Source organism: Dunckerocampus dactyliophorus, chromosome 4 (genome assembly GCF_027744805.1).
Source record: "Dunckerocampus dactyliophorus isolate RoL2022-P2 chromosome 4, RoL_Ddac_1.1, whole genome shotgun sequence".
Lineage (NCBI taxonomy): Eukaryota > Metazoa > Chordata > Actinopteri > Syngnathiformes > Syngnathidae > Dunckerocampus > Dunckerocampus dactyliophorus.
Window position 1 is genome coordinate 13,360,900 of NC_072822.1, and position 27,016 is coordinate 13,387,915.

The following is a 27,016-nucleotide window of genomic DNA, read 5'->3' on the forward strand; positions in this document are numbered from 1 at the left end:
CCACCGCTTGGGCTTTATCCAAACGTACAATAAATAAACAATACGGCATCTCATTCAATTACCACACAGCACTTAAACAGCGAGGACAAGAAAGATCCATAAATAATAGGAAAGTTAGAGGGTGGATATATGTTCGGCCTGGGAAATGGCCAGCTCTTTTACAGGGGCTACTTGCAATGTTGATGAATATTTGCCGGTTTGGAATCATAGCTTAATGTCAGCCTGTAATTTGTTACAATTAGTCGGGTGATTTATAGGAATGCCACGGCTGAGTGTATGGTAACAATTAACGTGGCTTTCTCTAGGCTTTTTTCTTTTATTATTAATGGAGTGTCACATAAGGGTAAGGCGTCCACCAAGTTGCTGTATTTGCAAGCCTCCTGGTGTGTGGTTGTGTTAGCAGCAAAGATGGTCGTTAGTGGCAACAAAAGCCAGACATGCAAGCATGAAAAGACTCTTTCCATGTTTGCCTTGTTTAGTAGTTCTGATCTTTTTTTGTACAAAAACTAATTCTTTATTTCAAATATTATGTTTCTATTGGTATAACAATGTAATACTACATTTAATTTGTGTATACTAACCAAATGTAAAAAAAAAAAAAAAACATTGGCAATTCAAACATAGCTTTACGTTTATTTTAAGCTGCAGCATTTGGCTTTTAAAACCAACAGTAAAAAAGGAGCCAAACATCTGTTCTGTCTGGCAATAACAGGGTTCAAGTGGAGCGATGTGCCCCTAAACGGCTAATAAATGGCACAAAACGAGCCTGCAATTAAATTTATACACTTGATTGCACTGCTGTCATGTCCACTACAGGCTTATCGAACACCTGGGATCTATTTCCTAATAGAACCTTAGGGAGAGTGAGAACGAGAGAAAGAGAGGGGAAGAAATGAACAAAGACATCTCTCTCTTTCTTCCCTCGGTATTTGGGACGGCCTCTTGAATTGTTTGGAGATGATCCTCAGGCTTTGAGATTTTAGAAAGCGAGGAGTAGTCTGGTTTTAATGGACAAGCAAATTTCATACAGTGACATATTGTGGTCTTTTTGTTGTCAATAATAAGCAGTGGTGTGATTTTTTTTAAATGTTGTCCATTTATGGATTCTCTAAAGGGAAATATAAAAGAAAGCATCTTGCAAATGTCACAATTATGTTATTCGCAACCCATGGAATGTCAATACACAACATTGCCGCCGATCAAACAAAATGACTGAATCCATAAGCGCTGACGCCTTATGTAAAACCTCTCAGCCTAGTCAACACTCCATCTCATCATTTAAAAAAAAAAAAAAAAGGCGTCAGCACAGAAAATTATAATTATTAATAAACCCTGACTAAAAGGTGTTTGACAAAACTGTGAAAATGATATGTACTCAAGGATGTATCACTCTGAATACATAAATAAGCTCTGGCAAGTGCATATTTAGGTACTCCTAAAAAGTACTGACTTTGATTTACCACATAAAACTGTTCGCACTTTGCTTTGAGCTAGGAGAAACATGTAGAAGCAGAAATATGATATATTTTGACTAGGACAATTAGGGTAATATACGAACATATCGAGACAATTGGTGACAGAAGGCTCTTTCTCACATTGGTGAAAGTCAAAAAAAAAAAAGAAAAAGTAAGCTGTAACAACAATGATGGCTTTCAGCGGCTATGTTCTCTTTTTATCCATCTACTGCAAGACTTCCTGTCCTCTAATTTGTTAATTGCACTGAGCAATTTCACAGCGACGGGTTGATGGGAAAAGTCACGTTTTGGAGACTCTGCCCCTCAGTCACATAATGTACGTGGCAAGAGGCCAAAGATAATTTTGCTAACCTTTTCTTAATTGTAGGAGGGTCACTCAAGTGCCCAGCAGAAAGAATTAAGCCACTGAACTGCAACTGACAAGGGCAGGTTCCCCACTGGGAAGAGGCACCTTGCAAGCACACCAAGCACAAATCTATATTTTGAAATAAATGTTGTTATTTTTTTTTTTTTACTTTTTTTTTCTTGCATTTGTAAGTAAATAATATTTTTTCAAGGTGGCTAATAATGTTTTATCTTACTTCTTGTGAATTGCTTCGATGTGTTTTACAGTTGGAAATTTTCCAAAATATTATCTTAGAACGTAAACTAGTAACAGGGATGAAGACAGAAAATGTTTCCTCTTTCCTTCCCCTTTCCTACTGCCTCAAATTATCCATTTTTTGACAAGTGACACACCATCATCATTAGAGCTCGAGTGGTTACCTGAGAGAATGGCCATAAATCTTGTTAAAGTAAGCAAAAGCGTCTCTCGCGCCGTTTCCCCAACAAGAGGCAACCTGTCTGTAAGCACACACCATCTGCACATAGTTAGCGCCGTGTGCACGCAGATGGCGGCCGAGCACTACCGAAGTTGCACCGTCCGCACGTCTAACCTTACAAAGCAAACTAATTAACAGTAAAACGCAGAGTGGAGGAAGGCGCTGTTTGAAAGAATTTGCAATGACTCTAATGAGGAGAGCGAGACAGAATGGTCATCTATATGGTAGTGCAAGAGAAAATGGAGGGGGACTACTAGCTTTACTGGCCTCTTTAAGTGGCAAAATGAATGCAGACCACTTAGTGCCAAGCCTCTGTCTAAAAACACAAGGCTTTAACAGCAGGATGCTGGGCAAAGGGCATCTTAAAGACACGAGATAGGTCATGGTGGAGTAGAGGAACACGACTGAAGCCCTCTCGGTCTCACAATTACATAAATTGTAAGATAAAAAGCCCATCATTTTAAAAATTGTTGGTTTTGAAAGTTAATTAGGTTTTAGCACGTGGTAAAAGACGTCAACCCGACTTTTGCATTCACCTGTTGTGGCACAATTCACCGAATAGTAGGGCTGTCAAATGATTTTAAAAAAATCAGATTAATCGCCACTTTCAAATTAATTAATTATGATTAATCACCTTTTGCAACTATGTCTGAAATATGCCCGTATGCCTGTATTTTAGTAACCGAAAGATACTGTAAATGACACAGGAGAATTATACTGTATATGTTTGTTTGTAGTAACAGCTCCATATGAACTGCAAATTTAAATCAAGTTAAAAGCGCACATGTCTGAAAATCGATTTGCCTAAAACTGGTCTCTTTAGTCGTAGCAAAACATTTGAATCACACTTTCTCTTCTCACAATGTCTCTTTTGTTGTTGTTGCTTAATTTCTTGGTATTTATGTATATGTGTTTATGTTTCTTATGTTCTTATTCTTTCTTGTGTTTTTCTTTCTTTTCTTGGGAGAATGAACAGAATAAGATTTTCATTGCATGGTATAACTGCTGTTTTACCATGCACATGACAATAAAACTCTCTTGAATCTTGAATCTTGAATCTTTAACCGTGTTATTATAAGCAATGAGCGGTTGCGTTCAGAGACATCACATCATTTAAATTGATTTCGCATGTTTCGAGTTGATTTTTAGGGATTTCCGAGCATACCGAGAGTGATAAGAACAAGTGATAACTATATCCGCTTATTGTTTTTCTGTTTTCTGTTTAATTAGACCACACATACAAGCATAATAAAGAAGTTGAGATAAAGAGTTCGGAATGTCCCTGAATGCACCTCACACGAGTGTGATGGAGAATGGGTAATGCTATTCCAAGGACGAACGGAGAGACGTGTTTGTGAGTGACAGACACACATGTCGTCGGAATTGCACTGTTGATGATGTGTTCAGGTCAGAATAAAGTTGTAAAAGAGAATCAAACTCTGCGGGGACGTTATACTATGCCTTCGTCTGCCGTCAGAACACAGAGGTGTGGCTTGCCCTCGTGCACATGCGTCAATTAGATTAAAACATTTTAACCGTAATTAACGCCTTTTTTTTGAGAGCCCAACTGAATAGTTGTATTTTGTGTGAAAGGTATAAAAATATCAACGTCTTTGAATGACGAGCATCCAACAATGAACTTACGTATTATCCCAGTTGCTGTGTTTTCACAAGACTATGGAAGCCCACTTTCCGTAGCCCATCTTCATCATGATAAAACACCGTGAAAAGGAGGACAATTCCTTAGAAAGTTAATTAGTGAAGAAGCGAGCAAACGGGGGGCAAAGCAGGACAACAAGAAACCGACACGGCCGCCAAAAAGTAATAATGTTTTCATTATTTATTTCATTATTCATTTATGGATGTGTTCTGACAGAATTAATAATAGAAATCCCTGAGAGAAAATGTTTGCACTGGAACAGCATTCTGAGCAGGCCAAGTCCAGTGGCACACTTAGTTAACATGCTCAAATGCACGGCCCCCAACAAATAACATATCAAGTGGATAGTCTGCGCTTCCCACACCTCTCTATTTTAATTCGCTACTTTTCATTTACCCATCTTTCCTTTCACCCATCTGCGGTCACATTTCGGACCAACAGTGCTGTGATAATAGCTACCATTTAATTTTTCTTATGTTGAGTAAAGCAAGGTGGTCCATTCAGTATAAAACAATACAGAATCAATTACAGATCCCTTCGGAGGGTGGAATTTGTGCCACATTTCATCTTTTTAGTCCAAGCATTATACTCTGCACAGTATTCCCTGAACTGGCCTGTGTTTGCGTTGCTCAGTGTTTACTGCAACACTTTCAGTCCAACTCACATTTCCCTGCCGACATACCCCAAACTCACTCCCAATACACGCTCGGAAGAAAATGAGGCCAGAAAGAGAAAGAGTCGTGGCGAATCATTCAAGGCTGTTCAAAGATCTCTATTACAGAAGCAGATTTTATATGTGCTTCCAACGCAGCATGACAAAAGCAACTGGGAGGACTGTTTTTTGTCTTGGCATATTATTTTTCACTTATCAAATGTGCTTCCCTCACCAACTTCCCAACCGCAACCTATCCAATCCAATTCCTGGCTTTGCCATATTATAAAAAAATTGACAACGGATAGTGGTAGCTCGTTGGCTATAGGGTAAAAAGTAAATTCATTTAATCGAAATAGCCTTGTTTTTTGTCAGATGAGCAATTTTCACATTTGTGATGCACAAGGCATTTCTTTTTTCTCCACCCCCACACCTATTGGCAGCTTTAAAATGCCAGGGCCATGTGTGAATAATCACAGGGAGGGCCTCAGTGGTGCTTTCGTCTCCTTGCAAGAGGTTGAGAGCGAGGGCAGATCGTGGCGGTGCACGTTGAAGGTGTAAAAAGGGATGGGGGTCGCCATGAGCGCTCACACATTTTGGATTTGGAAATCCTCACAAGCTCGTCTCATTAGCTGCTAATAGGCTAGACTTTCCCTTGTCTTTTGTGCTGCATAACTTTTGTCTCATCTGTGGTGGGTGGGTCGGGTGAGTGGGAGGAAAGTGGCGGTCAGGTGGAAGGCAAACTGCATTTATCAAGTATTCTGCTGAGGGTGTTAAACCCTTATTGTGGCAACAAACGCATCTTCCCGACTATTAACCGAGCAACAGAGCGCAAAACTGAACTCTCAACCCGCCCGTACGGCCTCGCACCAAGATCAAGCGGAGAATCAAATAGAAAGTGAGACAAGGACAGGAGCTATTTTTCCCCTGTTGCTGCTCCTTCACCTTTGCCAACCAGGAAATCAGAGAAAAAAATAACACAGTTAAACTGCAAATTATTACCAAAGCGTTCCTTCTATTCTGGTTCCAAAGCAGGCATACTTGAGTTGTCATCCTAAAGGATTGCCAGTACTTTTCTTCTTGCGGCACATTTTGACAAACATTAGAGGAGACAATAAAATATATAAGTAAATGTGCTTTGGCCTCCAGGCAAAGATGGCTTGAAAGTCAGACAGGAAGAAAGATAAATGGATAAAAAGGCGCTCCATATTAACAACCGAACTTCCTGACAGTGGATTTTGCATTTACAGCAGTAGCTACTCGAGTCTGCCTGAACACTATCCTTAAGACACATCCTGTCCATGACTGCTGATTTGAAAAGCATGGTCATGTGTATGCTTTCATGATTTCTTCTGCCACTGTAACGGTCGGTCCTTAAATCAATTTGGTCAAATATCTTTCCCTCCATTTATTTTTCTGAGATAGAACTGTGTCCTGAATGTCACTGTTCATTAGTTAGATGGCAGGTCACATACTTTCAAAAGATGTATCAATTTTTTCTAGTTAAAAAAAAAAAAAAGTATTGAATTACGGAATAGTGTAATTCAGAGTAAACGTTGTCTGAAGGGATCTGTTTTAATGTCCATCATAAATATGGATAGACATCAATAAAGTACATGCGCAGGAGAGATATACATGACAAAGTGAAAAACAGAGGATATGATTTGAAAAACATCCCTTCCCCAGTCAAACACAGACTCCCTGCTTTTTTATTAGCAACAGGTAAATATCACTGCATTGCTAACTAAATTCTTTTAGCTTTAAAAACACCTCAATTATACATACAGTCTGCCTCCAACACCAAACTCATTTTTCATCAATGGTTGCAGAGAGAGGGAGGCTCTCGCCAGGAACATCAGGAGGTCACAAACGGGCAGCATAGCTATGTGCTTCAGCCTTCATCCAGCAGATCAAGGGCCTTGAACTAAAGCACTACTGACACTGACCTTGCAGAGACCCAGCAACTGATAGAGCCCTAACAAGGCATTAGCAGGCACCTCAAATATACCTTACAACTCGCTGCCTAAAGAAACACAGCTGCACAGGGTGTTTTTCAGGGCGCACAGGGCAAACCTGCAAGCAACATGCAGTACTTGGGTGAGCTCAAGGGTGCAGCTGGAAGGTCAGGAATTCAAAGCAGTAGGGGGGCAAAGTTGACACAGATTTTTTTTAAATGGCATATTCTCCCTCCATGATCGAAAATACTCCACTGAATCCCAAGGATATCAGGTTCTTTCAAGTTGCTTTTACTCAATAAATGCATTCCTAATGTAGAGGGCAAGTCTGTCCTCTTAAGAATGTGAATGTGTTTTGGGGTGTGTATATGCAAGTGAGGTTGACCGTGGGCACATAGAGGAGAGAGAAACCTCATCTGTTAAACAGCCCAGCCCTAGCAGACCACCACATGAACGCAGAGATGTCATCATATACGACAGTGATGGATGCCTTAAATTCAGTCGGCAACTTAGCCAATTGAACACATTTAGAACAGGCACCTGTTTTCCACCCATACAAATCTATTAAAAGATAACAGCAACAGCGGCTCCTGCACTATTAGTAAATTATAGCTCTGTCTCCACATGGGATGAGTGTAGGCCTCCCTTGAAACTCCCACTACCACTTCCCTATGCTTCATATTCTTAATGGCAGTCTCACAGTGCCACCAAGTGGCTCATATTGTAAAGTATCTAAAAAATAGAAGTACATTTAGACAGACTGTAGATGCACATAAGATTACTGAAATGAATCATGTGTTTGTTTGTCATTCACAGCGTGTAGCAAATAGGGCCAGTTTGGTACATGGCTATCAATGGACAGTTAAACTGACTGATGTCTCTTTCCAACAGGTAACCATCTTTCTGTGAATGTCAGTAAATAAAATGTAATCTATAGTCCACCAGAGGTAGGTCAATTGTAACAAGGGGTACGTGAATAAAAATGAAAAACTCATTCAAACGGAAGGATGCCAACATCAGACTGGAATAATGTGGGATGATGACTTATCTATGTCAGTGATCATGTGAAACTTTAGCAAAATGCACATTTTTGACCCGGAATTACTACAAAACGAATTAACCAATCAATCCTAACTGTTCAATATTTAAAGTTAATTAAGATAAAAAGGTGTATGGTTTTAAGTGTGCAGGAGTACACACGCCACTACATGGCTTCAGGTCAAATGTCTGAAGGGGTACGCGACTGGAAAACGTTTGGGCACCACTGATCTATAGTATAGTATAGTATAGTACAGTTTTATCTTCATCTGAACCATATGGATTGTTCTTTGAAGCAAAATTCACAAAAACAAGCCTTTTGGCGGGGCTGTCACGGTTAGATAGCTGGTGATTGGAGACAACGTGTGCAATATAAAACCATTATGACCAACTCCTCTATTAAAGCATTAACAACAGACAAGTGCTCTTAACATGACATCATTACAACATGTCTTGGACTAGTCTCAGGTACACCACATAAATGTGTGTCACGTAAATTACCTGTGGGTAAATATTTCTGTATGTCCTGTGGTGGGCATGTGCTTGCAAGCTGACCAAGTATAAAGGGGAGCAGGGGGGGCTAAAACCAGTAAATACTTTTACAGCAGGCAATTTGTCACAATGTGTAAATGTCTCCGATTCCCAACAGGAGTGGGGCAAAATTTACAATCACTCAGGAAGTGACAATGTACAAAAAAGGACCACTTTTCACACTCTCTCATCTCCCTCAGACCACTAAAACCTTCTCATAAATCTCCCGCGGTCGCCCCCCCACAGAAGTCTGCTGTTGTCAGATATCATGCCTCGACAAAGCCGTCCACCGCCATTGTCTTGACAGAAATATGATATGTGAAACTGCAATGTCACATCACTTAACATGATTTAGCCTAAGCTGGAGCGCACCATTTTAATCAATCAAACATGTCACCTTTCTCCTGTAATGATAGTAGAGGTAAAGGGTGATCTACTAAGACTCATCCTGGCTACTGATTTATGGCAACTGCCAGCAAATGTACGAAAAGAACCTCCTCTCTTCTTGTCTTTGGGGTTTCTATCAAATTGGCAAATAAGTAGGGCAGGGCGGCAGTATACATCATGTCTTGTTTGTAAGTCCTACAAATAAAAACGCAACCTGACCACAATAGATCTGTTTTCTGGCCTTACACATTTCAAAAGACTCCAGCAAATATCCGAGTGAGTGTGTGGTGGGTGCTAACGGACTCTACGGGCGCGGTAACTTATACACAACCTTTGATCTATGCACACATATTTGCTCTGTAAACACAGTAAAAGACAAATAGATTAACCAACATTGTTTATTGTAGCTTGTCCCGATAACTTACAAACTAGAGCCCGACCGATATAGGATATTTGGGGCCGATGCCGATACTGGTGGCTGAAAAAATCCGATATATATCGTTGGATATCTGAAATAACAACACTGATATACAAAGGATATATACTGTACATGAACATAAATTCTTATAAAACCCAAAATAGGATTCAACACGAATAAGCAGAAAGTAAAATGAGGAAGTTTCATTAGTAAGGCTGTCAACATCAGGACATGCCTCTTTGTGATTTACTTTTAAGTGTTGCCACAAATTTGTAGTGTTTTTTGCTTTGCTGGTGCTGGAGGCATCTAACGCCTGTTGAGTCTTTTGTGAAGTGGCTCCACACCTTAGGCTGAATCCCAGTTCTACCCCTTACCCCTTACCCCTAGGTTTTGCACGTTGACGAGACTCAAGTGGTGTCCCAATTGTCCTTAAATCAAGGGGCAATGGGTAAGTGCTCAGGGGTGTGCAGCCCTAGAAACCAAGTGTGGCCGGGGACCAGACTTGAAATGAATGGGTAGGCGGAGTCTACGCAGATACAACACTCCAGCGGCAGAGCAGAGACCGAAAGTAGCGGAGCCTTCGTCCCGACAGTCAATGCTTACTGAGGCATTTGGTCAGCAAAGTAAATCTAAACAAAATATTGCAAAATGGTGTCGTTCGCTATATTGTTAGCCTTCCTGTTAAGGAATAATACCCAGTGTTCATTATTTATTCAAGTGCAATTTTGTTTACAGACTTGATACTCCATTTTATTTATATTGTATTTATTGTTGTTGCATATTTTTTTCCAGTTTTTACTGGAGTGTGAGAGAGTGAGTTTTTTTCTTAACAGAGACCATTTTGATTCCATTGGTGTTTTCTTTGTCTTTTTTTGTTGTTTAATTTATTATGTTGTTTGTTTGATTTATTTGATTGCTTTTGATACGATGTACCCGTATTATTATGCCATATAATTAATGGGAAAAAATGGTCTTAAAAAAATGTTCTCAATAATATCAATTATCGACAATTTGTAGGACAATTATCGACAAGCAAATTTTATATATATACACAGTATACACATATATTTATACATAAGGCACACCTGGCTATTAGTCGCATAACCAGCCAAGCTATGAAAAAAACATGTGACATGTATTTCTGAAAACAATAAGTTATGTATAATGAGTAGGGGTGTAAGATCTCGTGTGACAAGATCTTGCGAGACATGACAAGATTTCTCTTTTAGAAAAAAAATTGTCTCGTGGGCACTAGGCCTGGGACAATAATACATTAATTAATCACACAATAAATGAAAATGAACTTGATAGTTTTGCCGGCTTCAATACAGTATATTGGCATGTGCATGCGTGTGTTTGCTTCATCTCTCCCCGCCTCCAAACAGGTAGGAAGAGAGTTCACTCTGTGCATTGGTATTCAGCTCCTTGGCGCGTTTGCGCCATAGAATAACGGCATGAACGGAGCTAGCCCTTTTGTTAGTCATATAGTCTCTTTGTTTCAATGAGTGGAGGCGGGGGCACTAGGATACAGAGTGCAGAAGAGTGTAACACAGTAGAAATTCAATTAGTAGATTGTAATATGTCATATGTTTTTCAGATTTTTTCATTGTAAGTTTCTTAAAAGTAACATTATAATCATCTTGTTCTCTAGACCCAATCTTGTGCATCGTGTTGTCTTGTGAACCGAGTGTCTCGTGACACCCCTAATAATGAGTGTTCAAATGTCACAAATAACAACCTCTGTCCAATTTTCTCTTTGTGGTTTAGGTGAATAAGTGGCCAAGCCATTACGGTAAGTATATATAAGTGGACAAGTGGGAACTATACCTGTGACCACAACGGAGTGAGCAGACCCACATGCCATCAGCTTCACTCTTCCCAGCCCGCCTTCTGTGAACTCCCCGAGATGGGAGTCCTCTGGTGTGATGTCACCAGTTCCGCCATGTCCAGTCTGACCAAGATCCCCATTGCCCCAGCACAGAAGATCCATTTTCAGTAAAACCTAAACCTGGATGCATTGATAGGACACTGATTAGTTCCTATTATTTCAAGTCTGACTTAATCAGTGTTCATGTTATAGTACCAACATCGGTCTTGTCTTTAGCATGAAGTTATTGTAAAGCAGTCCGAGGCTCCCACAAACCTCATACAAATCACCAAAATTATTCCATACATGTTCATTTAAAATCTGCCCGCTGCCCTAATTAGAACATGACCCCGCACGCATAAACACGCATATACAAAGCTGTGAGTGTGCACCAACAAACACACACAGACCCCACAGCAATATAACCAACACAATTCCATCCGATTGATATTGGAATTTTTCAAAAGAGCAAACCAATAGATAACCCATTACAAAACTATCAGAGATCAATAGCTAATTTCTTTGCATTGATTACCCCTTGGACATTTAACATTCACCGTGTGGACATGATGTGTGTTCCACAAACCGACATCCCCATTGGCTCTTGCAAGTATTAAAATTATCGATTCAGACAGAAGACTAAAAATGTCAAGCTGTTCATTAATCTTAATAAAGACGGGACTTGACCACTGCGCCATCCCCCCCCCCCCCCCCCCCCCCCCTTTTCTCCTAACATAAGTGTCCAGCCTGCTCAAACAGGAGCATATACACAAACACATGTACTAATGATCCTCCACTGCAGGCTGTGATTTCAGTATTAACCATAAAGTATTTCATATCCTAGAGTATTGTTTCCAAATAACTACTCAGAACAACAAGTAGTTAGTTTGTGGTCTACGAGTCAAATCAAATGGTCTTTCACTTGTACAGCACTTTTCCACCTCCAAGGCACTCAAAGCGCTTTGACACTGCTAGCACCTTTACATTTACCTACAGGAGCAATGGGGGTTCAGTATCTTGGCCAAGGACACTTCAACAGAGGATCGAACCCGCAACGTTCAGGTTAGGAGACGACCACCACCTGAGCGATGCCGCCCCCAATGAAGGGATGTGGACAAGTGATTAGAAGGTTAATTAATCCTTAAGAATCCTGTCAATTGTGTGGAACTGATTGTTGATTAATTAGCAAACTACTTGGTTGCAACCAATAACGGCACTGTTGATTCAGTCTCAGCTAGTCTGTGGTCGAATGAAGATCAACATGACATAACTCTTGCGTGCAGCTTTGTTCCGCTCAATACAACACTGGCATGGAAACGGAGACAGATTCTCGCAGAATCTGTCTCCAAATCTTTTCAACTCCCTAAATTGCAAAAAAAAAACACACACTTCCCTTAGTTTTATTAAATATGTGCCTTTTTGTCTGCAGTGCGGTTTAAGAGTATAGATTGTTAAATTACCTCAATCAGACTGACCTGTACCGTCTTCTTACTTCCTTTGCAGACCAAAGACTTGCGTGCTTGTTGTCCCCCAACAACTTCCTCCTAAACTGGTATGTTTGCCCCGTCGCCCAGACTCCATTTACTCCTCCTCTCGTCTTCGCACTGACCACATTGGCAGGGTTACAGTCTCCATGGCACCTTCTTCTGTTGGCAGCAAATAAACATCAAGCTAATGTTTTCTGAATTGAGGTTAGCTATAAAAGAGCCACAGAAAGGTCAAAGTTATAGGCATAATACATATGCAAGTTACAAAAAACACAGTGCTGTGCAGCGTTCAACCAGAAAAAAAATGGCAAAAACACACTAGCACAAGCAAAATTGAGGTTCCAGTAGCCTTTTGTTCTCTATTGATCAACTACTGAGCATAGTGAAGACATCTGTTTATTGTCTTTCCAATGATATTTCACCCTTCTGAAAACAAATCCTGCCGGAAACAATCTGTAAAAGCAATAGTTATCCCACTTTATGGAAAAAGATTTGCAGTGGACAGTTGCACATATTGCATGAACCTCGAGGCCATACATGAATGATGGGCAAAGCTTCCAACCAATGTGATACAAAGCAAAACAGTCCCTGGTATTGTCAATACCGATATTTTGGCAAAGAGACAGATTCCAGGGTTTCCGCTACATGTACTGGATTGTGTTCACCCCTGATGTACATATACATGTACAATGTACATAAATACTCATTTATAAATAAAAATAAACAAACATATATATTCTCTATGTTTATAGTAGGAGGTAGATCTTTGGGACAAAGTAGCCCACAGGCTGAAAAAGTGTGAGCACCCCTGTGCTATATAGATACATGTGTAGCCTATTATTTACATATTGACCACAATTCATTTGAAATAAAATATCTATCAAATATCATAAAACATTTCACTACACTTTATTTTGAAAAATATGCACCGGAACCACCTGTCTGCCTGTTGGCACTCGACAGATAAGGAGTGGAAGAAAAGGCCCAGAGAAAGGCTTTTAAAGTTAATTAATGCATTTGTTGGTCAAGCCTGTGAAAACAACCCTTACGTTGACATTAATACTGACAGTAATTTTTTTCATTTTTTATTTATTTTTAAATCACAGCGACCCAGCAGCGGCATAACACAGCAGCGGCAGTCCGCCTCCCATGCAGCCCACCAACACAGCTTCAAAAAATCCTAAGGGAAACCCTGAATTTGGTCAATAGTCAATAGCATAATCACGTATTTTATAGTAAAATAGATGTTTATACTTCACTATTGACTGATCAAACATGCAGGTATACACAATAAAATGATAAAAAAAGGTACTTGGGCAACAAGCATACAGACAAATTTACAGCAAGTATACAGTATCTGGCCAATACTGCTTTAACTCTGCCCTTTTTTACACTTGTATACCAGTACTTATTTATTATGGTCACACCTACAGTACATTTATTGACGATACTTCAAACATTTCTATTGTGTTGAAAAGACATGGGTTGCACAGGTTGCTACATTACGGATAATTCAGCCCAAATAATCACTGACTTTGTTTACATAAAAAACATGTATTGTACATTTATGTTGATTATACTTTACCAATTAAGTTACATTTGGATTCATCGATGCCAGAGGCATTTAGATCTATAATTAGTAACACTTGTAAATATTTAGCATTTTCTCATGAGAATACCATGATGAGCATTTCAAATCAGTTGTGCATAACACAAAAAACTCATTATAGTAAATATACCATGTAATGTATACCAAAATATTACTTGATTGACTGACGGTATTACAATCCTTCTATCTATCTTCATTATAGCATTCTCATTCCGTTGTCTAGTACACAACCCAAGAGCATCCAGAGTTTACACAAATCAAGTTTAGTATGCCCTCACCTCAAAAAACAAACAACTCTTTCTAATTACAGCACACAAAACATGTTGACATCTGCTAACATTTACTTACAGGTCACTTCAGGTTGCACGGGTGATTTTTCGTGAAGTAAAGGTGGAATTAACTTCGACACACCTGCAGGATGATGGCGTCCACACATTTCTTCTTTTGGTTTGATTAACGGGTGACAACGGTGCATTACATCCACCTATCAGCCTAAAGCTGAACTGCAGGAAGAGAAGAAAAAGTTCCATAAATTTAGATTGTAGTGCCGTGGTTCAACATAAACCTTTTTATCCGAATTAACTTGTAATAGTTGACATAATTAATTGTTTAATTATTTTGATAGTAATTTGTCGTAATTCCCGGTCACACTAGGTCTTAGTGTATACACATTCTAACAATATTTGATAATAATTGCTTTAAGACTGAGGTCTTTAATTTCTCAAAGGTGAAATACAGTGGAAATCTATACGTTAAAAGTTTTTCTAGCTATTATATTGAGAAATGGAAACCACTGCAAATGCATTGATGTAAAAAAATAAAATAGAATAAGAAACGTCCAGTCTTGGGAAGTGTATTTTACCTTTTTTTTCATTTGTAAATGTAAAATATTTTTCAAGGACAGATTAAACAGTTTCATTTTTCAAAAACGGCATGGTTGAAAAGCTGTGACTTCCAACTCCAAACTCGAATATTGTGAAAAACCTTAATTTATTTCAGTAGTTCGCTTCAAAAGTGAAACGAGTATTTATATAAATTCACTAAGCAGAGTGAAATACTTCAATAATGTAGTTCTTATTTTTAAACAATTATTATGATGATATATTGCTATTATTATTATTAAAACCCCAATTTTAGTACAGCATAAAATGTGAAAATGTGCGAAAAAAATTACATATTTTAGCAGCAAATTAATAAGAAGGGCTTCCCTTCCTAAGTCTCAATGTAACTCTTGTAAATATATTATAAAATATATTGTAATGTATGGAGATGTACCCGTATACAGCATCTGATCATACTTGAGTCTAAATGGTAGGTGACGTCACTCGCCCATCTGTGCCCTCTAGTGTACAGTTGACGTAACTACAAAAACAAAAAAATGACCCTCGTGCTTGTGGTGGGCGATACTGAAAATTGTGGTATTGATCCGATACTAAGCAAATACACGACCAGTTTTGCTGATACTGATACCGATACTTTTTTCACTTTGAACTGTTTCTCGCTCATTGGATGATTTTCTGATTATGCATTTGTTGATGTCGATTTGTTGATTATAATTTGAATTAAAAAAAACATAAATATATTAGGTATAGCCAAACATAAAACAATATATGTTATCAACAAACGTATTTGTGAGCAATGTAACTATATAAAATACATTATAATGCAATCAAAAAAACTATAAAAATAATTAATTTATTCTCTTTTATTACATACAATTGTTTGAGCATAATAAAGTCCAAAGTTAATGTAACAATATGAACAACGCAACCAAAAAAAACAGATATTGGTGAAATTACAGTGAAACGGTCAACTGAAAAATATCGCTCCTAAGTGCTGGTATCGGTCAGATACCGCTGCTTTCCTGTTAGTATCGACATTTGTACTTGCGCACAGTCTCCCCTATGAACGTCTGATGGCAGCAGAGATCTTTGTGTTGTGCTGACACTTCCACTGGGAGTGGCCTGTCCAATTTTATCAGCGCCATGAGGGTCCTGGAAAAAAACTGAACAAGTCCGGAAAACTGTCGATCTAATACATGACTTTTTGATTTTTCTTCATTCATGCGTTCCGTACTTTCCCAAATATGCCTGCGGTTAAAGGCTTCTCGATCGTTTACAACGCGCTAAATGAGGACAGGACGTTCTCTGAGGGGGACACCCTCTCAGGAAAAGTAACGCTGGCCTTGCAAAAGCCAGCAGCGGTGCAAAGCCTTTTTGTCAAAGTGAAAGGAGACGCTCAGGTACGCTGGACGACTAGGAGTGGCAACCACAACCACACACATTCTTCACACCGGAGATACTTCAAGCTGAAGCACTTTTTGATCGTGGAGAGCGCCAATGGTAAGACATGCATGTCTTCTTCATTTGCAACAGGCATGATTTTTGTATTTCATTCTAAACTGTCTTCTCTGTATCGTGGACCTCACCACATTGCATCATCAGTAGGTGCAGTTTTATGACTTAAAACTACCCTGCGTAGTACACTCCGGATCAAAATGTAAAGACCAGGGGGACGTATTCGCATTTTGAGCTCAAGTAGAAGCAGAATGTTAGTAGAGAATCAAAATGAAAAAACAAGAGCGAGGGAAAAAAAGGCATTTTTATACTGAAGCGTTACCACTACATGTAATTGATCGTGGCGGTGCGCTACTACAAAATAAAAGCCGCCACACCTTAAAAATTAGTGTTTATTAAACTTGAAAACAATTTTAAATAATATATTGTATGAATGGATATATGCTATACACATACATTTATAGCTTATTATGTACGCGCATATTGATCACAATTAGTTTGAAAACGATTAAAAAACATAATTTTAAACAAATCATTGCGTTTTATTTTGATAAGCATGCACCAGAATCGCCTGTCTGCCTAGCTGGTACTTTCATGTGACTAGATATGCCACACGTCTTGTGTTGACTTTCACTTTTTTTCTTGTTATGAATGAACAAATAGCCTGTAAATTGTCAATTGACGCTGATGATGCTAAGCCTATTTATGCCAGCGTGTACGATCTCTCACGTTTCAATCTCATTCCACACTTTCTGGCATTTTTGTTTACATGTCAAGCTGGCGGCATCTAGCTAGCTCGTTTTTGTCCCATGGACAAGCTACGATCATCATCACAACTTACTTTTTAAAGTGTCACTTAACAATCTTGCTCTCTTGTTATCATTATAATACGTATGGCTTGCCTTCAAAACTGTAGTTGTGTGTCGAAGTTGTGCAACAGAAACAGCTTTGTGTACAGCTTCCAACAGGTAGCTCACCAGCTGATGTTGTGTAGTTCACCAAAGAATATTTGCTTCACCGCTTAGCATTTTTATAAGTGTTCTGTTCAAACGTGACACCTGTATTTAATGACAAATCAGCACACTGAGTGGAGATGTGCCTTCTAAATAAAGTGCAATTTAAAAACTCTCAGCCGTTAAATTTACAGTTTTGCAATAATCTCGATTCATTTTCTGCTAGTTTTGGAAAAAAGTGAAATAAGTTAATAAATAAATAAGTCATAAAAATTGCTATTTGTAATTTTTTTTTTAAATTGCAGATGCAGCAGCGGCACAACACAGCGGCGGCAGTCCGCCCTCGCATGCAGCCCACCACCACAGCTTCAAAAAAATCCTAGGGGGAAACCCTGATACTGCATAGTTTAAGACCATAGCCTTAAGAAGTTAACGTTGCACTTTCTTGTCGTTTTTTTTTTCATGTCAGATATTCACACTGACCTCCTGATGGCAAAGGCGAAAGGCTTTCTGTCTTTGGCAGGTTTGTTGAACTGCACAAGCCTCTTTCAGCGTAGCATTCCTGGCGAGCTTGGATGCAGAAAGAAAGCGATTTTAAATTCCTGAGCGTTATGGGACAAAAAAAACAAACAATCGGCCTAAATGTGGGTCGACAATCTGTTCCATAACTTGATTATTTGCACAAAGCACTGGCGCACCATCAGGCTGAAACAAATAAAAGGACCTTCTCCCAACTCTTCCCAGTACACAATTGTTTTGCATGGAATTAAGGGGCATAGCCCAACCCCTGCGAGTTACCAGTTTTGAGATATGCCCAAAGACTTGTGTCAGTTGGGCAGCTGATGTGTATGCCATTGGTCAAAGAAAGCCTCAGACTGACCCTATTGACAACCATTGACAATCAGCACCAGTAGTTGTAGTACCATACCAGTAGTACAGTACTTGTCAGGCTGTACAAATTGATTTTTATCATAAAACCACACTTCTTCCATCTGCAGAGACTGTGCTTTCCCAAGGTAACCATGTGTATGACTTCAGCTTTACCCTACCATCAACGTAAGTAAGATGCTTTACATTGATTAATGGGCACATACAGTACATCAACGTAACTCAATTCATGTTCTGTTTACATGGCATGCGTCTGCTTCATCTCTGTTACAGGAGCATGCCTTCAAGCTTCAAGGGCAGCTATGGCTCTGTTGTCTACAGGCTTGAAGCAAAGTTGGCCAGAAGTTGGAGAGTGGATCAGACTGTGGAAAAGGAGATATATTTTTGCTCCAAGTCCTTCCCACACCTACAGACTCTGATGGTTTGACGTTTCATTTTCACTCATCACTTATGATGAAACATTTTTTTTGTGACCCGATCTGTGTTACAATGATAACAATAGAGCGACATTAACATTTCCAAAACCTTCAAGAACGTTAGACTCGTCATCTTCCATTTTGATTTTGAATCCTTTTTTCCCATAGGAAATAATGCTAATATAAATAATATATTCCAGTTTACTTCATATAACTTCCATATTCTTATCTTCTCACATTCTTCTTCTCTCAAAGTCCCGTGTTGAATCCTTTTTTTAAGAATAAGTGTTGCAAAAACGCCAAAGATTAGGCATAACTATTGCATATAGTGGTGCTTGCAAAATGCTGAAGTCTCACATGATGTAAAGCATATAAACATTTTATCTTTTTGAATACATCTTTCTGAAAATGCCAAACACATGCCCAAAGATATTCCTTCAATGCTCGTTGAACTGATATATACCAAGATATCATTTTGGGAAACTTGAATAGCATATTTTTCTTGAAAATTTTGGTCGGGTCAAATTACAAATTTGTACAACTTCAGTGGCATTTAAATTTAGAGGTCCCTCTGTAATTTTAAATAGAGGATGATACAAGGGCAATTAGGGCCGCACGGTGGTCTAGTGGTTAGCATGTTGGCCAACACAGTAACAGTCTGGAGATCGGGTACACCTTGGGCATTTCTGTGTGGAGTTTGCATGTTCTCCCCGTGCGTGTGTGTGTTTTGTCCGGGTACTCCGGTTTCCTCTCACATTCCAAAAACATGCATGTTAGGTTAATTGGTGACTCTAAATTGTCCATAGGTATGAATGTGAGTGTGAATGGTTGTTTGTCTATATGCGATTGGCTGGCGACCAGTCCAGCATGCCCCCCGCGACCCTAAAGAGGAGAAGCGATATACAAAATGGATGGATGGACAAGGGCAATTACATCAGTTACATTTCTGTTTTTGTTCTGTACAGTGGAACCCCGGTTTTCATACAAATATTATTGCCACGAATATGTCTCGGTTTTCGTGTACTTTCTCGGTTATCGAACTTACAGTATGCCTAACAAACTAGTCGAGTGCCTAAACAAAGTATCCACGCATTGGTGACTGTCTGTGAAGAATGGATAGTGATTCTTTGAGAGTTGGAACGCAATAAACCGATTGCGGCCAGGGAATTCTTTAGTCGTCTTAAGTATGTGTGTATGGGTGGTGTATTTGTTCATAGAACAACTCTGTATCTGTTTCCTTCCTGCGTTCTTTCAAGCAATGTGCCATGTGCTGATGAGGCATTCAAGCACCCTGTGTATTTCTGAGTGTGATAAAGAAGGTGACAAACACTATTGAATTCAAGAAAGAACTCATAACAAAGTATGAACAACTGTAACAATAGCACTACCATGTAAAAGTTCCTTAGTTAACACAATGGTTTAACGCAGACACATAACAGATAGTGAGCCGGGCCAGTGTGTGTATTGATGATTGTGCCTGCTGCTGGAATGGATTAATTGGATTTATATTATTTCTTATGGGAAAAATGTATTCGGTTTTCATATGTTTTGAGGTGCTACTGTATTGGTATTTTCTTTTTGTTTTCGTCATTACACAGTCATCAGTTACTGTAGGTCTTCCTTCCTTACATTTAATCTCCCTGAATAATAAGCATGCTAGCTATGGGATGTATTAATGGGAGTTAATGTGTATCCTGTATGTTCCTTTCTAGTCACAACAAATTGGAGTAGCAGACAAAGAAGTGGGAATTTTCTCAAGTGGAAATGTGCACATGGAAGCCACTGTGGATAGGACGGCTTATGCCCCAGGTTAGAAATTAGTTTATATAGTACTGATCAATATTTTAAGACCAGTTGAACAATTGCAAGAATTGAAATTTTGCACTGTCGGATATTAAGTAGGTTCTAAGTAGAGCTTCAAAATGCAAAAAGCAGAAGCAGGAGAATGAGACATAAGGAAACAATTTATTGCACACAACGATTAAAGTAAAATAGGCTGTTCTTCAGCTAATCAAAAGTTTAAGACCACAGCCTTAAAAAGCCCAAATCTTAGCAAAAATGTGGATTCAATACCATTTTCTGTCAGGTATTCACACTGTCATTATCTCTTGATTGCAAAGGCAAAAAAGCTTTGTCTCTCTCTCTTCGAATTGTTGATCTGCATAAGCAAGGCCTCTCACAGCGTGCCATTGCTGCTGAGTTTGGACGTAGGACAACAGTTACTTTTAGTAGTAGTAGTAGTAGTAGTAGTAGTACTTTATTAATCCCACAGCAGGGAAATTCACCTGTTACAGCAGCAAGCAAGATACACAAGTATCTTTTATTTACATATTTTAAACTTCTTAAAAGATCCGGAGGGTTATGGAACAAAAAAGTCAAGTGGTAGACCCCAAAAAATGTCACCGGCTTTGGGTGGCTGTCAAGACACCGGAAAATCCTCGGCCCAAATGAAGGTTGTTACTGGTGCCGGGTGCAGTCCAATAACCACCAGACAGCATCTGCAAGAGAAGAGTTTTAAGAACAAAAAACATCTCCAAAGGCCTCGTCTCCTTCAAAGCCACAAGATTGCTCGTTTGGAATTTGCAGGAGAGCTCCAAACATGAGACATTGAAAGTTGCAAGAAAGTTTTATTCTCTGATAAGAAAAAATGTAACCTTGACGGTCCTGATGGCTTCCAGCATTGCTGGCATGACAAGGAGATCCCTCCTGACATGTTTTCCACACGGCACAGTGGAGGGGGCGCCGTCATGATCTCGGCTGCTTTTTCCTTCAATGGAACAATGGAGCTTCAGGTTGTGAAGGGGTGACCAACGGTAGCTGGCTATGTGGCGGGTGGCATCCCACATGACTGAAGACCCTCGTCTGTATGGTAATGAGTGGGTTTCTCAACAGGACAACGCAGCAGTTCACAATGCCCGCCTTCCTCCAGAAGAATAACGTCACTCTTTCAGACCATCCTGGATGGGGATGGAGGGCAAGGGAAGTTTACTAAATCAGTTCCAGATAGTGGATGCGCTCCATGAAGCCATCTTCACCACCTGGAGCAACATTCCCACCAGCCTTTTGGAAACACTGGCATCAAGCATGCTCAAACCAATTTTTGAGGTAATTAACAAGAATGGCGCAGCTACTCATTACTCAGTCCTTTTTTGAAATCTTTAGGGTTTAGGTTTTTGGAGCTGTGGTCCTAAAACTTTGATCAGCTGACGAACAACCTATTTAAGTTTAATGGTTGTTTGCAATAAAATGCTGAGTCCAAATTTTTTTGTCTCACTCAATTTCTTCTTTTTGCATTCTGAAGCCCAACGTAGAACCACCTTGCAATTTTTCAACTGGTCTTAAAATTTGGATCAGGAGTGTAGTACACATATACAGTAGATCACGGTTTGGCATTCACCCACCCGAATGTTGGTGGATTTCTTGTCTCTGCTTTAAATAGTAAATAATTCAGGCTTTTTGAATGGTAACTTAAATTGTATGTTTAATTGTGCTATCTGTATGGGAAAAGGACTGCTGCAGCTGTGAATCCAGGAGAGGGCGCTATCTCACAAGTCACTCCAGTCACATTTCCCAATAGGAAGATGTTTTGACAAGACGCAATGTTGTGTAACTGCATATTTGGTAAATATAATACTGTTTACTGTGAGAGGCATATGATAGGCATTGCTCAGGAACAACGCATTTTTAGTCACATATTCAAAAATTATTTAAACAAAAATGTGTGTAAAGGTTTTCGGTCCATGGTATATCTGAGCAGTTGAACGACCGCAACTAGACTTGGACCTGGATGAGAGGTGAAACTTTTTTAAGAAAATCAAGTAAGTCCAACTCCTCAGATAAACAAAAAGTACAATTCCAAAAGATTTAAATATAGAAATTAAACGTTTCCTGATGAATTCAGCAGTTTAAGTTTAAAAAAATAATCGGAGGTCCATTTCTTCTGTAGACCACCCCTCTGCCTGGGTCAATAGCTCTAACTGGGAATTAAAAGTGTATCTGCAAGTCTTCATTGTTGGCAGAATTCCCCTACTCAACACGACGTGAGCTGGGCCGGTGAGACGTCTGTCTCTTTATAGCGCATTCTTCTCCAGCAGATATAACGGCTATCTAGCCGTGTGTCATGGATGGTACGTTAAGTTAACACTTGATGTCCTTCCCCTGTCCCTCAACCTCGCAATGGTGTAGCAAGCAAATAGCACAGATGTGAGGTGCATTCATGGACATTGGGTCGTTACACAATTTATTATTATTTTTTTTGGCAAGACGGGTGACCCAGTGAAAATGGCTCCGGGTCGCAACCCACCAGTTGAGAATCACTGGTTTAATGTATGAAAAATAGGCATTTATAGAGCTGCGTACGGGTGCGTCCATTACAGGCGGTTCTTGTGAAGTAACCCCGGCAAATAGCAAGGATCTACCATATTGGTAAAATGTATAGCTAAACATGCCCTCCTGCATATGCATCATTTTTGTTATTTAGCTACTTGGACTATTCTCTGAGAATAGTCAACAGAGTCAACAGTGTACAAAACTTTATATACTGACTATACTGTACATTGACTTATTGTTGTTGTTTTTCCGCAGGACAAACTGCAATGATTGTTGCAAAAATCAACAATTCCTCTTCCAGTGACATGATACCCAAAGTGCGTTTGACCCAGGCTATTGTGTACACTGCCAGCAGCAGTACCAAACATGAAAGCAAAAATATCCACAAAGTAGCTGGCCAAAGTGTGCAACCTCACTCAGAGAAAGAGGTCAGTTGGGCTCTGAAGATTCCCACCAATCAGGAGCTGAGCATCAGAAACTGTGACGTCATCTCAGTGGAATACTACTTAAAGGTACTTATGGTTGCCCTTATCATAGCTTGCCGTTAGTCATCTTAAGCACTCAAGGAGGGTGGGGGGGTGGGGGGGGGGGGGGTGTATAAAGTTAATATGGAACAAGTTTTCCCAAACTTTTGCAGCTCAAGACCCAAATTAGAAATAACACAATGATTACATTGTGTATTACCATAACAGTCAGTGACATAAACTCATGGTAAAGAACACAGCAAATGAGAATCCAAAAGCCCTTTTCGCTGCACTTCAAAGCGTGATATTAGCGTCCACTTCACTAGACCAATTCACTACATCCTGAAGCTGCATTCTAAGCATCATGGGAACTATAGTTCTTTTAGCCATAAATTATTCCCATCGTTTAAGCTGCCTATCAAATGCATGCGGAAAATAGTGGCTTATAGTCGATAATTTATGGTACGTTATTATTATTGTGCCTGAAACAATTTCAACCTGCAATAAAAGCTTGTTGTTCCAGCGATCAAGTCTGGTGCTTGTCCTACAGAACGGTTTTTGACAATTAGTGACCAATGTGGAATACAATCATCCGTTGCAATATCGCGGTCCGATTATCACCCCCTCCGTTCCGGGTCTGGAACCAATCAACTGCTATAAACAAGGGACGACTGTACTACTTTCCCAATTTGAATGCTTGTATTTGGCTTGTATAAATGGCTTATATTTGTATATTCGTTCATTTTACCATTTTTATGCTTGAAAATGCTTAATTTAGGCAAGAAATATGAACAATTTAATTAAATATACATACATATATTGTATATTTAATAATAGGCTGTATTCAACTACAAAACAGCATAACTTATTTATGAATATTGGTTGGAAAAGCCATGATAGAGTGAAGTCGCGAAATTCGAACCGCAATGTGGCGAGGGACAGACTTTTTTTTAGGGCTGATATTTATATAAAATAGTTGGGTCATTACAGCACATATACAGTACACTTAGAATTAGATGTAATATGTAATTTGTTGGCATTGCAAAACACTGTCTTGGTATTGTTGACATGAGATATTGAGATGTTTTTTCTCCCCCAGGTGTATCTGGATATCAGTTTTGCCTTCGACCCAGAGATCAAGTTCCCAGTCATCGTCATACCTTCTACGCTAATCTTTGGTTCTCAGCCTAGTGTTTCTGGGCCAAACCGTGACTTCCTCCCTTCTGCACCCAGTGTGCCTTATTATCCTGCCTCCCCACACAGATACCCAGCAGCCCAAGCATATTCAGCACCCCCGCCTTCTTACCCAGGTAATCCATATGCTGGTCCATCACTCATGCATCGTAATCAGCCTGCACCCATGGCATGGGGTTACAGCAATCCAGGATCTCAGCCATCTTCTTCATATGGGTCTCCATGTTTACCATCATCATCATCCCATATTCTTCACCCTCCACCGAATGTGCCGTCATTTCAGCCACCTTCTCCAACATTTCATCCACGTCCATCAGCCCAAATGACCCATTCAGACCCAGCCACACCACAACTATTAGACACAGCCCCGTCTGCTCCAGCATACGAACTGCCTTCTTATTTGATGAACACCAATTTCCTGTCTCAATCTGATGAACCTCCTCCCGCTTATTCAGTTATTTTCCCATCTTCTGCAAATGAAGAGTCAAATGAAGCCAAATAGCAGCAGCGGTATACACACACCACAGAAAAAATTGGATCGTGTTCCATTAAGTGTGAATTTGAAACAAACTGAAATATTAGATTTAAGGTCAAGTGCTATGTTTGGTATTGTTTTGACTGAATATGATGAATATGAATATGCTCTCTGTGGCCTTATCATGTTCTTTGTTTCTTCCTGCCTTACAGTGAATACAGTAAGTAAAAGAATTCATACCCTTTGTGATTTCAGTTGTTGTTGATTGAATATTGTTATACTGTTAATGACACAAAAAAGTTAAGAAGTTGTAAAAAAAATATTCACAATTTCAATTAAAATTATTTGTATCTGTGCTTTTATCAAACAGTTTTGAGGAAATTTAATCTCGTGCATTATTTTAAAGGATTCTCATACTTTCTAGCATTATCTGGAGTTATCAAAGTGTGTGGCTGCAGGAAAAGCGCAGCAGCTCGAGTAAATCCAAAAACTGATTTTTCTGGAGCATATTTTGTAGAATTTTCAGCCCACCCTGGACGCTAAAAATCAGTTCATTTTGCCTTTGATATAACTCGGGTTAGCTAAGCTGATTTGAAAAAATGTGTTTTCTTTATTTTTTTCAAGCTGCTCTGCCTCCCCTGCAGTCTTCTGTCTAAGGCAAACCCTTGATATAAAATATTGTAATCACCTATACATTTTGAAAATGGGAACGTTTGAAAATGGAATACTTTTGAGCTTGCATTTTCTACCCGTGCGTGTGTGGGTTTTCTCCTCCCACATTCCAAAAACATGCATGTTAGGTTAATTGGCGACTCAAAATTGTCCATAGGTATGAATGTGAGCGTGAATGACTGTTTGTCTACATGTGCCCTGTGATTGGCTGGCGACTAGTCCAGGGCATACCCCAACTCACGCCCCAAGTAGCTGGGATAGGCTGACCCTAATGAGGATAAGTGGCATAGAAAATAGGTGGATGTATTAACATGAAAAGGAAAAAGACTGTTGATAGAATATTTGTTTGATCTGGACATTTTATCAGTTGTATGAGCTACATCATGATAATGGATACTATACATTAATCTGCAATGTAAAAACTCAGGAAGACGTGGTTTTACACCTATGGCAAATTGTTGGATGTTTACTACTGTATTAATGTCATTGGTATTATTACACCCTATAGGAGAATGGCAGCTGTTGGATACTGTAATGATGTCCATGCTATTTTGATGTAACTCTTTTTAAAGGAGGAAATATAAACATATCTTTTGAGCTCTATAAATGTGCCTTCAAATTGCATGAATGTCGACAACAACATTGGGTAGGCATACATAAGCCTCTTGCTTCAGCCTACTCCTTTTGAGCTTCATTACTGTGCAATGATGCCATTTTGATTGTAAAAATAATGCATGTGAACTGCTCAATAACACTTGATATGCTATGCTATGCTATTTACCTTTTTTCAATTGCATTATTAATCAGTTTGTATTATTCAGTTGTTGCTGTCATTGTTGTATGCATTTTACACTAGCTCACAGTATGCTCACATACTCACAATATGCTACAAGCTCGCATGTTGAAGATTTAGGTCAAATTGATCTCTGTTTCTTTTTAAATTCATTTACTTTTACTCATTAGTGCCGCTCCTAATTAGTTAGTATTTGCTGTGTAACAGTACATGTTCTTGCTGTATTGTTTTGCAAGTTATGGTACCGCTGGTGGTACACGGGGCTCCAGCTTGTGGTACTCAGCGGCAACACCTTTTTAAAAAATGACATTACAAACATGCAGGTATACCGGTTCAATGTTTGTACAAATAAAAATGATTAACAAATGGTGAAATTAATTTCAAATTACATTTTATTTGTTTAACTCACCTCATACGCAACAAGCCAATGATCTGCGAGTACAAGCCACATATTCTGAGAGAGAAAACCTGGTATTTGAAAGCGAAAATATTTCTGAGGTTGTACTTGGTGTTAAATATCGCTGCACACCTGCGCAATATAATAACAATAATGTTTATTATTGTGGTTGTAGTTTGCAGTTTGGTGTGAAGTGGCGCTACATTGGATGACAGCTACTTGCGTTTAAGCACTGTAC

The 27,016-nt window shown here is 39.2% G+C and overlaps 2 protein-coding genes across 4 annotated transcripts in view; one reads left to right on the forward strand and one right to left on the reverse strand.

The window, feature by feature from the left end:
• LOC129179358 (X-linked retinitis pigmentosa GTPase regulator-like) overlaps positions 1–14,339 on the reverse strand; it is a 377,871-nt gene extending 363,532 nt beyond the window's left edge. For both annotated transcript variants that reach the window (XM_054772506.1, XM_054772505.1), the window contains exons 1-3: positions 14,249–14,339; positions 12,265–12,450; positions 10,765–10,945 (exon numbers count right to left, since the gene is read on the reverse strand). In XM_054772506.1, the coding sequence (XP_054628481.1) occupies positions 10,765–10,927 (163 nt within the window). In that variant the 5' untranslated portion in view covers positions 10,928–10,945; positions 12,265–12,450; positions 14,249–14,339. The remainder of the gene's footprint in view (positions 1–10,764; positions 10,946–12,264; positions 12,451–14,248) is intronic.
• Positions 14,340–15,836: 1,497 nt separating this feature from the next.
• Positions 15,837–26,746, forward strand: LOC129180348 (arrestin domain-containing protein 3-like). Of its 2 annotated transcripts, XM_054774743.1 has the most exons (7): positions 16,098–16,242; positions 17,456–17,673; positions 18,149–18,206; positions 18,312–18,459; positions 20,167–20,263; positions 23,039–23,295; positions 24,347–26,746. In XM_054774743.1, exons 2-7 carry the CDS (start codon positions 17,613–17,615, stop codon positions 24,941–24,943), a joined length of 1,218 nt encoding a protein of 405 aa, XP_054630718.1. In that variant the 5' UTR covers positions 16,098–16,242; positions 17,456–17,612; the 3' UTR covers positions 24,944–26,746. The 2 variants fall into 2 exon arrangements, with proteins under 2 accessions (XP_054630717.1, XP_054630718.1); XM_054774742.1 differs by lacking the exon at positions 17,456–17,673 and having other exon boundaries at positions 15,837–16,242.
• The last annotated feature ends 270 nt before the right edge of the window (positions 26,747–27,016 follow it).

What these genes read in the sequence shown, in the direction of transcription:
- LOC129180348 (XM_054774742.1), top strand. Translation starts at nt 15,987, where the DNA reads ATGCCTGCGGTTAAAGGCTTCTCGATCGTTTACAACGCGCTAAATGAG. An exon ending in GATCGTGGAGAGCGCCAATG is followed by an intron (nt 16,243 to 18,148) that starts GTAAGACATGCA and finishes TTCCATCTGCAG; the next exon opens with AGACTGTGCTTTCCCAAGGT. An exon ending in AGCTTTACCCTACCATCAAC is followed by an intron (nt 18,207 to 18,311) that starts GTAAGTAAGATG and finishes TCTCTGTTACAG; the next exon opens with GAGCATGCCTTCAAGCTTCA.